The 11,208-nt window shown below is 44.1% G+C and overlaps 1 protein-coding gene across 2 annotated transcripts; it reads right to left on the reverse strand.

Annotated features, from left to right (window-relative positions):
* Window positions 1-206: 206 nt before the first annotated feature.
* Window positions 207-10,903, reverse strand: TSPAN15 (tetraspanin 15). Of its 2 annotated transcripts, XM_010225257.2 has the most exons (8): window positions 10,806-10,903; window positions 7,878-8,063; window positions 5,913-5,987; window positions 4,533-4,628; window positions 3,187-3,303; window positions 1,780-1,827; window positions 838-954; window positions 207-353 (listed from the first exon to the last, which is right to left on the reverse strand). In XM_010225257.2, exons 1-8 carry the CDS (start codon window positions 10,899-10,901, stop codon window positions 207-209), a joined length of 882 nt encoding a protein of 293 aa, XP_010223559.1. In that variant the 5' UTR covers window positions 10,902-10,903. The 2 variants fall into 2 exon arrangements, with proteins under 2 accessions (XP_010223559.1, XP_088380847.1); XM_088524721.1 differs by lacking the exons at window positions 5,913-5,987; window positions 7,878-8,063.
* Window positions 10,904-11,208: the final 305 nt, after the last annotated feature.

An 11,208-nucleotide genomic window follows, 5' to 3' on the forward strand; every position in this document is an offset into this window, starting at 1 on the left:
ACTTTGTTACTGACCAGGCAGCCCGCTGGCAGGCAGCGGGGATGCCAGGGGAGGGCAGCATCATCCCGAACTTTTGGGATGCCAAAACCACCACTGGCGCTGGCGGCACCGCTGCACACGGTGTTGCAGAAGAGGTCCCCCGTTTGGGGACGGGGACACAATTTGCTTTTCAACTTTTCGGTGCGCTTTTTCGGCCGCGTCCGCGGTCAGCCCGGGTAGCACATGCAGCAGCCGGCGGCGGCGAGCTCCGGCTCCGCGCTCGGCCCGTCGAAGAGCCTTTCTGTGAGCTTGTGCTCGGCGATGATGTCCTCCACGCGGCTCACATACAGCAGGGACAGCAGCACGCCCAGGAACTGCGGGGCAGCACAAACATCAGCGCCTAATACATCTCTATCTACACCTCTCTCTCTATAAATACCTAATGCAGCTTTTACACGTCACACAGACATACATCAGCTATACGGGCACGTATGTGGTTTATCTGTGCTGATAGACCCCCATCTTGTTCTTTCTGATGAGCTTTTTGCATGCAGAGTGACAAAGGAAACACATTTTTCAATGGCTAATGCAGCAAAAAAAGAAATTCTCTCTGCAGCCCTGAGCGTCAGCAAGTTTTAATGGACACAACTAGGAGGAGGATACGACTGAAATTAAAAAAAACCCTCCAAATACTGCAATATTTTACAGAACTGCTACTAAATCAACAGTACTATTGATAATGTAAGTTAAATATAAATAAAAATGGTAATCTAACACTGTCCAGGCAGATTTATGCCTGCTATAGTTAAAAAAAAACAGCTCCTTTCCTTAATGTGGAGGGCCTCAGCCCCGTCTTACCTGCGGTAACAGTATCCCGAGCAGGACGCCAGCCATGATGCTGTAGTTGTCCAGAAACCAGATGAGCACCGCGTCTGTGCACCCGCGCACGTATATGAGGTGCTGAACGCTCAAACGCTGCGGGACAGCACACGGAGACGCACGTTACGCCGCAAGGAGGAGGCACCGACGCACCGTAACGCGGAATTTGGGAGTCCAGCTCCCTCCTGGTGCAGACCCACCGAATTTGAGAGACCTCGTCCCTCAAGCTCTCCCACATCCAAACAAGCCGGCTCCACAATTTCTTATCCGTCTGCCTCTTTTCCCAAAGAAACGCAGCCGATGCTGATTTAAGACCCGGGCCTGCAAGCTGCAGAGCCCCGTGACCCCGCGCAGCGCAGCGCCCGCCGCGCAGAGCACTTGAGCCTGCAAATGGTCCCGGGCACATGAATGGGGTCAAGTTAAGCAGATGCTCGAGGGCTTTGTGTGCTCGAGCCGGCGCGGGGCGTTGGGGCGATTAAGTCCAAATCAATGAATCTAAATGAACACAGGTCAGCTGCAGAGGTGACCAGTAATCTGAAAAACTAACAACTGGAGCTGCCAGCATGAGCCAAGTGCCTCAAAGGAGCAGGGAAGCAGCACCAACTGTCCGTGCCAGTGGGGCAAAGCTGGGAGTGGGGACCCGCAGCTGACCAAATCACTGATTTCTCTGCTTAATTCGCCCCACGGGTAGCGCCCCACGCTATCAGCCTCTACGCTGCTCATCGAGCAGGTCAAACGAGCAACCACAGGAGAATATTTCACAATCAAACGTTATCCTATTTTAAAACAGGATTATTCCAGATAAAATCTAGAATAACGATTCCTTCGACTTTTGGGTAGATATAAGCATGCAGAGGTCTACTTTGTAGCTGACAAAAAGCAAGCAGAGAAGCATAGCACTGTGCATACCAGTCACCATACCTCTTTGTCAATAGTTTTGTATCCACACATGGTGTTGATAATGTCTGTCTGGAAAGAAAACAACAAAATTGTGTCAAAAAGCCCAGAAAACCATTCGCTTCATCCTTCGTCTGCTCAGAAATTGCAGGTGCCCCCTCATGAACCCAAAGGCAACGCTCCCGTAAGCCTAAATTTGCAGCACCGGGCTCCAACGTGCTGTCAGTTGTGCTCCAAGTGGCCGTGGATTTTGCAAAACCTTCAAGCCCCACGGATAAACACGCGGCCATTAGCAAAATATTTGACCACGTAGTTACATCGTTCAACTCTAAACACAGCATTTGCTAAGAAGACACCAGGGCAGGAGAACGTGCACACAGAGGAGATAAATGCACTGGAAACAGAAGTCTGCAAGCCTTTGAGGACAGCTTTTTAAATCTCAGTTACAGGTGTGTAAATCTTTAATAAATGCTTGGACTGGGCAGTAATTCCCGCAGGTCCCTGCTCAGCAGAGGTGCGATCCGAGCTCGGCTCTCACTGGCACGAGCTTTCCCAAGAAGAGCAGGATCCAGCCCTCCTACATTAACAGGAGTTTTCCATGACTACAAAGCGAGTGAGTAATTACAAACCATATCTGCAGTTTTCCAGGACAGAACCCAGCCTGTATTTGGAAGCATTTGTCAAACATACAAGATTTATTCATCTCGCGATGCCGGGTTTTTTTATTTATTTATTTTATTTCTTTTAAAGGCGGCTGCGGCACTAGCGTGGTCCGGCCGAATGCGTCCACGGCTCTGACCCGCATCCAGCTGCAACATTTTGGAAACGGGGCTTCGGCAGAGAAATGGGAGGTTTTGTTCACAGAAACAAGCGCTATCTTGAATCACCATTGAAAAGCCAGATAGTTCTGCACTAGTCATCACTTTTTCCCTGTATCGTCAACTGAGAGGGCAAAAAAACAACCCCCTGAACTCTTTGGTTGGCTCAGAGCTGATGAGGATCAGCATAAAATGTTTTCAGACACGCAGTTTTCTTAATTTTCAAGCACCTAAAGCATAACTGTTTAGCTTTGGTTTCTGAGAATAAATCAGACTGCAGCGCAGATTTAAACAGACTGCTTCTCATACAGAAAAAAATGCATAAGCATACATAATAAATACTTTCCTAAAGCACAAAACACCTTCTACTTCTGCATATCCTTAATTTCCCCATCTCATGCCCCAACCTAAACTGGGAAGCAAGAGAGGCAGGGGTTCCCCATAGGGTTTTTAAACTAAGGAAGAATTTCTCTTCAAATTTAGCATCTCATGCAGCTGGCAAGTGAAGAGCAAAGGGAAGGTGATTTTTTTTCTTTTCTTTTTAACCAGTTTTGGGGATTTAGTATAAAAAAAAAATGAGGCTGATCAGCTAAGAAGAGGTCAGGCTTGTTACCTTATTTCTGACACAGCAGCTATAAGGCACTCCACAGGCCAGCGGTCCCGGCGCGGCGCAGTTGTGATACACGTTCTGTGACCAGTCCTTAAAATCTTCCCCGCCACAGCACTTAAACTGAGAAACACCAGCAGAAAAAGCAAAGAAAGAAGAAAAAGTTGCATCTTAGCAGAAACTTTGTGTCACCAAAGTATATTCATATTCGCAGGCAAAATAAGCAAGAAAAGGGAAAACCAATTTTTTCATTAGATCAGGCAACAAATATCTAGGTCTCCCGAATGTTTATAGAATTGGTCCTAGAGCTTGGTGCAAATTCAAGAAGAAAGGGCTCTGACCACAAGTATAAAACTTGTTTAATAGTGTATCTTGTATAAATAACTGATGCCCCCTGTCACTCGTCAAGCATCAGAGCAAGTCCTACCTCCAGTCCTTCCAAGTTGAAACAATATCTTTTCAGATCTGGACATTATTAACAAATGTTTTTTAGATTCAATCAGTCCTGAGTTGTAATGTACCCCTTCATTTTTTCAAGGGGTTTGACTATATTTTCTTCAAACAAATGAGTCTAAAATACTGAAGCGTACATGCAAGGGATAAACAAACTCCACCAAAATATTTTGGGAATAACTTCATTAGTAGAACTGAGATCAAGCAAATTTTTTTTTTTTTTAAGTTCACACTGTCTTTATACAATATACAATTTATCTTTCTAAATGAAAGAGTTAATCACCAACACTCGCATTTGCTGTACAGGCACATCATTTTGGGGAGTGCATGGAAACATTAAAACATTATGAAGTCTAATGACAAAATTTCCTCGGGATGGCTTGTTCCTGACAGACTTTCCATGTTGACTGTTTTTCAAAGCGGGCTGCCACTTCCGTAACGATGTCATAAAATTATACAGACCATCTCCTAGCCAGCTTTTTTATATTATTTGGCACAGTTACCCACATCATATGGATACTGGAAGAGCCCTGCTGAGCATGTGCTGCCTCTCCCATCTCCTCTGAAGCGTATGGCAGAACTCTTAAGTAATCCAATAAACATTCCAACACAGCAGCCTTAAAAAGGAGGCTATGAGTCAACTACACATGCTATTAGGTAATGTTTCAGCTGCGTTCAACGCAATCGCCGAAACCCAGCTATAGGTAAATACGCTTCCGTAAGCATTGCATTTGAATAAGGTGTTACTAAAGAGCTTGCTGTGTTTGTAGTAGAAAATACAAAAGTCAACAGAAAAATAAATAACAATTTGACCACCGCGTTGGAGAAGCGCCAAGGGGTCGCCAAGGATCTACGGCATTCTGGCACCGCTGGCCAATAAACACCCCTGAAAAACCAACCTCCTTCTGAACGAAGTCCATTATGTTCTTGAAGTCCAGGTCATCGTAGTAATTCTCGATGCCTCTTCTGATATTGTTGTTCAGGAAGTCGATGGTCTAGAAGACAAATCAAAATGCAACCCATCGGCTACGTATGCTAAAATGATGCTAAAGAACAGGTCCAAGTGACGAGTGTTACTCATGAGCATGAAAGGACCCATTTGTTTTTTCCATACTTGCTACTAATTTTGAGAAATATGGCAGGAAAATACTTTTTTATATCTGACATATAAATTTCCTCAGCTGTTAGAAATTAACCCCTCCAAATTGTTGTTAAAGCTCAAGACATGAGGGGGAGAGAAAAAGTATTTTCTTTTCAACATCCAATATAATCATAAACAACCAAAAACAGGAATAATCCTAATGAGAATGTAACAACTTTCCTTTCAATAGCTCTGCTACAATTAGTGATCAAAGCTAGATCCCTACAGAGCAAAAAGAAACCAGAAATATTTATAATCATTTTCTCTGTACTAGAGAGTGAAAACTGAAAGAAATAACAGGCTTCCCATATGAAAGACTAGAAATAATGGGGAATTTTGCAGGTCCATCGTACCACTGCAAGAAGGAACAGGCAGCCCTACGAGTTCTGTTTGCTGTAACGTATCCAAGCATCATTAAGACAGGCTGTATGCAACAGCAGATATGCAAACTCCGTCTTCTTTGAAAATACATGCCCGTGGAAGATAGGTGTTACAATAAGCATGACTCAAAGAAAGGCACGAAAACTTCCTAGACCGGAGAAGGAAATAACAGAAAGAAATGGAGAAGAAAAACCACAACACACCAAGGAGTCATGCAAACCAACCGGCATTTAAATACAGGCTATTATGCTAAGCTTTTATTAATTACTTCCTTCTCCTCCCCAAACTAAGCCTAACTTACCAGCAATACCATTGAGCAAATAAAAACCTCATCCTTGAACATAGATACTCTGCCAGTGCAGCTGGACAAGGTGTTAGAAAAGCACCCCATGCAAAGAAAAAAAAAATGCATATATATATTTATGTGAGACAGCCAGAAGTGATTCTTTCCCATCCCCCCCATTTAGTAAATGCTAAATGTTTATTTGCTATAAGCCAGATGCCCCTTATGCATGGCCAGATACATTCAAACTCGGTTGGAAACTTCCCAAATCGGTAGTCTGAGACATGGTAAATGAAAGGAAGGAAGGAATGAAATGGAAGGTAAATGAAAAGAGTGTTTTGTAATATGTTAAGGGATGGATTTTTTTGCCTGTATTCCAGATTTTTAGCTAACAGATTTTTCCCTAAATTCTCCAACCTGAACCGAACGTGAAAGGCCCTGAGAAGTCCATACTCACCTGAACAAGGTGCTCACCTGGTTTCTGAAGATCAGCGCCATGACTCCCCCGGTCAGCTCAATCAGCAAGCAAATACCAAGGATGTACATGAACTGCAGAAAGCAAGAAACAAATCTCAATTACTCCTTCCACTGGTGTGCTTAAACCCACAATATGCCATTGTCAGGGCACTTAGCGGTTTTCTATGATAATTTCAGTTATAATTTTACGGAAAGAACAATTTTGTTGTTTTTTATAAAATCGTTCACGTCACAAAAATAAAAAGCCTTTTCTCACTTGACTGATTCTGGGGTTTTTTTTTTGTTATTTTTTTTCCCAGTTGGCAAAAACATTGTTTTTCTGCTCTGAATGGAATCAAAACTAATAGATGCATTTATCATGCCAAGACACTTCTCTCTCCAACAGCATCCTCGTTCTTGGAGGAGCATGTTAATGAACTGCCACAGAACACACAGAACATCATGTTTTTGTGCTTCCTACAAAGATAGCAGTTATCTGCCCGCTTTCACTGCTTGGCAAAGCCATGCTTTAAGACAACCCAAGCCATTTTCTATTAAATCATCAGCATTAAAGCAAAGTAAAATTCGGGGCCTGGTACGTTTTGAGTGCATTGCTTCAGAAGTGCAACTCAACAGCAAACCAGCTCACAGTAGAAGTTGTGTTATGAGTACTAATAGGATTTAGTATGCCCAGTGGTGAGATAAATTATATATATAATATGTACATATATATATATATAAATCAATTTATTTCCCACATGCTATATACATGTATGTGCTACATTCATGCGCATGCACATACATGGCCATGGCGTGTAGAAAAGATCACTCTTGCATGATTTTAGGTCTGCTTCTTGCTGGTGCACAGGAAAGACATTGCACAAGTCCTGATTCAAAAGACTCTTCAAGAACAGACCTATTGGCCTGCTCCACAAGGTCAAGGCGATTCCCTTTCAGCACATTTTGGATACGAACCCAGCATTAGGACCAGGTGCCCATGCTCCTCTTAAGGATCACAGAATCATTCCAGATGGAAAAGACCTTCAAGATCATCAAGTCCAACCACAAACCCATCACCAAGGTGCTATGCTGGATGTGAGTGGCTGCTAGAGCCTCCTCTGCCCCAAACCCGGGATGGACTGCAGGGATTTTCCATGTTCCTGGCTACTAATTTCCTCTTTCCTCTCCACACATTTCCTCCTCTGCCTTCCACATGATTTCCGGCAGTAAAACACGTCGTCGTTCATGGAAACCGGGACATACACAGCCACAGGCAAAGCCCTGCAAGTCTGCCTCAGAAAACCAGCTTCGTTCAGTGCTCAGTTGTGCCCAAATATTACTGCCATCAATTTATTAGACATTTATTTAGACATCTTTTACATCAGGCATCTTTTCTTCTGCCAGACACAAAAATCAGTCCTGGAAACACATGAGGGACTTTGCTGGCTTCAGGTTTCCTTCCACAGGAAGGCCAGAAAAGGTCTTAGGCATCAGACGGAGCAGCAATGCCATACTGAGAATTAAGGCAGCTATGACCATCTATGAACGTATTCTCAGTTATTAACCTTTATTTTTAGGGATGATAATGCAACACTTTGGTTATGTTCCGGTGTGATTTAAAAATTCTCAATTACCTCTTGCTTTAGCCTATGTATCATACCATATATCCAGTGCTTCTTTAAAACAAACTGACTTTCAGGCGAGAACCACATTTCTGCATTTTCCTGTAATCTAGCAGCATACATCATTTTCATTAGCAACCACTGGATTCTATAGGAATTACCCTCAAACTTACCCATTCAAAGAAAATCTGGCCCCTGTTATTTCTGCCTTATGGGCACCATCTCAAAGCCCAAAGCAACCCTATAGGTTTTCACATTCCTGCTTGCTTATGGGTTTGCTTTTCAGTATCACTTGAAATTAAAAGCTATGAAATCCATAAAACTGAAGAATTAAAAAAAAAAAGAACAAAAACATACTTACTGCTTGAAGGAGGCATAAATTGTCTCTCAAAGATGCCAGCACACCCACAAAAGACACAAGGAACATTATAATACCCAAAAGGATTAAAATAATTGCTGGAGCTAGAAAGGCACTTTCCAGGGTTTTGTACTTTTGTCTTTCAACTTCTGCATAAATTCCAACACCGAGAACAAATGCTCCAATTATCTGAAATGGAAAAAACACAAGAACACAGATTTTTTTTTTTTTTTTTTTTTTTTGCCCCAGCAAATACAGAGATGAAATTCTATTACTGGAAGTATACAGGAATCCGTGACTAATTACTTCAGAACTAATTATAATCCATTAAACACTTACTAGCCAAAGACTGAATAAAAAACTCAAAGACTATGGCAGAAAAAGCTGAGTTAGAAAAAGAAAAGAAAAAAGAAAAAGAGAGATTTGTTCCTTTCTGAAATCTATTTAATAATAATGGCCTCAGCAGTTTGGAATTCAACCCAGTTCCATACGCTTCAATTTGTTTAAAATTTAATTTATTGGCCACCTGAGCACAGGTACATGAATTCACAAGTGTCGCAACATTAATATTTCTCCTTTGCATATTCTTCTCTCTATATATACATATACATACACACAGAGATACAAATACACAGAGATACATACATACATATCTGTAAGTATATGGGACCAATTTATTAAGTTGCTTCAATTTGACGTGACCAAACTCAGGGTAACTCTCCCCTCTGACAGAGTTAGAAACTGCACTGTAAGACTGGGATCACAGAAAACACATTAGGCAAATAACCCTGCTTTAAATTTATTATGTCTGTGACTAGATCATCTCTTCCATAATATATCGTGGGGTTTTCTACCACTACATGGCTGCTCTGCAGTGTTATCTTGACTCCTTTAAAAAATTAACTAAGTCATGAATTATAAATCTCGCCTCTAGCAGAAAACAACATAAAGCAGTGTGAAATATTTAAATGCAGACACACCAATTGAGGAAAGAATCATAAAACTACGGAACAGCAATTACAGAAAAAAAAACATTTGCAAAGTCCATTGATTTTTAAGGAATCACTGTGCAATTAATAGTGTTCTGGAAAAATACAGACGCTGAGCAGCAGTTTGAGACTGGCAACATTTACAGGGACTTTTTGGGAGAAAGGAGGATTCTGCTGGAGCTCAGGAGCCCGGCACAGCTGTGACGATTTGAAACCTCCCTCTCAGCAGCGAGCCCCGACTGCGGATCGTTTCTGCAGCTCCTTCCTTGCGCTGCATTTCATCACACACTAAAAACTCATTTCCAGTTTTGGCTAAACCAAAAATGCAATTTTCATTACTTACCTTCTAATTTTCTACTAGCTGAAGCATTTCCTACTCTAGGCCTTTAAAAGCACTGAGATGACACCTGCATCTGCCACAATTTCACACGTGCCCTGAAACGCATATATCACTTACATCCCTAAAAATCACGTTTTACTGAAACAGTTTTTCCTAAACTCTATTTTCCTAGCCAAAATCATGAGACACTTTAAGAACATCTTGAGCTTTAATGATGCTCATGACTAGAGATATTATATATATATACACACTTGAAAAGCGTTAGGTATACAGAGCTGCATATAGAGGCACTTACGTACGTACACACACATCCTCATCTCCTTCCATGTGCAGCTTGCTTATGCACCCTCCAAAAGTGATTCCAATATGCCAAGTGCAAGAGAAATTTCAATATTTTTCTCTTTGCTTTTTTTTTTTTTTTAGCATTTTTTACTAAATGAAAATCTAAACCTCTCCTAGGGCTCACAGCAACAGCTCCAGGTAGCAGATGCAGCCAGCGCAATGCATAAGACGAGTTTAATCCCAGTGGTGTCTCCTCGCCGGCAGGTCTCTCCCTTCCTGTGCGTCCAGACGGAAACGCAGGAAGCCCCCAGACATACGTGCTGTTTGCATCCTGCATCCTTCGTGACGTCTCCGAGTTTGGCAACCCATGTCGCGTTCACAGGAAAAACACGTCGGTCTTGGCTCGCGCTAAGCGAGGAGCATCAGCAAACACCAGGGGCTTTGCATGCAGACAAGCTGCTTTCCCCAAGGAAAAGGAGAAGCTTTTGTAATTCTAACTACTGGTTTTAATATTGTATTCGTAGCATTTGCTGTTAGAAAGGAAAAAGTTGTGCCTATTCGGTAATAACAGATAGCAAGTAGGAAAAATGTAGCTGCGACTTCATTCACCTGCAAACTAGCTCTCTCAAAAAGTTATAGTAAGGGCAGCTTTTAAAGAAAGCCCCAGGTGCCACCTGCAGACCCAACCTGCTAATGAACACGCTCATTTGACAGCACAAACTGTATTTTCAGGTCTGTTTTCTTCATGCTTTCCAGCAACGCTGATGTTCCAGGCACAAAAAATACCCCAAATTAAGAAAGCCAACGTTCATTATTGAAATTCCTCAGCCACATGCTGCTCCTGTTTATACTAACAGAAATCCAAGAGGCCAATCAGACTATGCTGCTGGGGAAAAACATAGACGCATAGATATAATTGCAGCATTGATGCTGCTGCTAACGAGATGCGGCTTGCTGAGCCCAAGGAATGTGGGATTTGCGGCGCGCGGACAACGACGCGACACGGTGGCTCCCACAACGCGCCGTGGGTCGGGGCCACGACGCGAGGGCAGAGCCGCCTTGCGCGGCCGTGGGGTGCTCCCACCCCAGCCCCGCCGGCGAGGAAGCTTCTCCTCCTCCTCGGATGCGGGATGGGGACGGGCAGACACAGCCCTGCTGGGGACACCCTGCCAGCAGCCCGAAAAGGGCTTTTTTCACCCCAGATCGCACTGGGAGAGGGCACAAGCGCACCTGTAGCACAACACCACACCCGCACAACACCACCACCCAGCGCACAACACCGCCACACACGCACACCGCCACCCCGCGCACGCCCCTCACCCAGAAGGCGGTGCTGTAGGCGACGAGGGTGAATTTGAGGCAGAGGTAGGAGAGGCGCCCGCAGTAGCGCGCCTGCTCCACGTCCCCCGGCGCCATCCTCCTCCTCCTCCCCTTCCTCCTCGCCACCTGCTGTTGTCGCCGGGCGGAGCTTCCCTCGCGCCACCCCCCGCGCTGTTGCTCGGCTTTCCCTTCTGTTTGGGGATTTTTTGGAGCGTGCAACTCGCTTGCTCGCCGCCGCTCACACCCTGCATGCGATGCCCCAGCGTGGCCTGTTCCTGCCGTGTCCCTCCGCGCATGGCGGTGCGGCCTCGCGCCGGCGCGCGCCGCCCCATAGGCATCGCTCAAGTCCTGCCCGGTCCAATGTGCACCAGCGGTAACGCCTCCGCTATCGCCTCGCCGTGTT

Source organism: Tinamus guttatus, unplaced genomic scaffold (assembly GCF_059628265.1).
Source record: "Tinamus guttatus ecotype Peru unplaced genomic scaffold, ASM5962826v1 Tinamus_guttatus_pri_ptg000023l, whole genome shotgun sequence".
Lineage (NCBI taxonomy): Eukaryota > Metazoa > Chordata > Aves > Tinamiformes > Tinamidae > Tinamus > Tinamus guttatus.

Coding starts and splice junctions, on each gene's coding strand:
- TSPAN15 (XM_010225257.2), bottom strand. CDS start 10,901: ATGGCGCCGGGGGACGTGGAGCAGGCGCGCTACTGCGGGCGCCTCTCC. Junction 1,828..3,186: donor GCTGCTGTGTCAGAAATAAG/GTAACAAGCCTG, acceptor TTTTCTTTCCAG/ACAGACATTATCAACACCAT. Junction 354..837: donor TCGGGATACTGTTACCGCAG/GTAAGACGGGGC, acceptor GCTGCCCCGCAG/TTCCTGGGCGTGCTGCTGTC.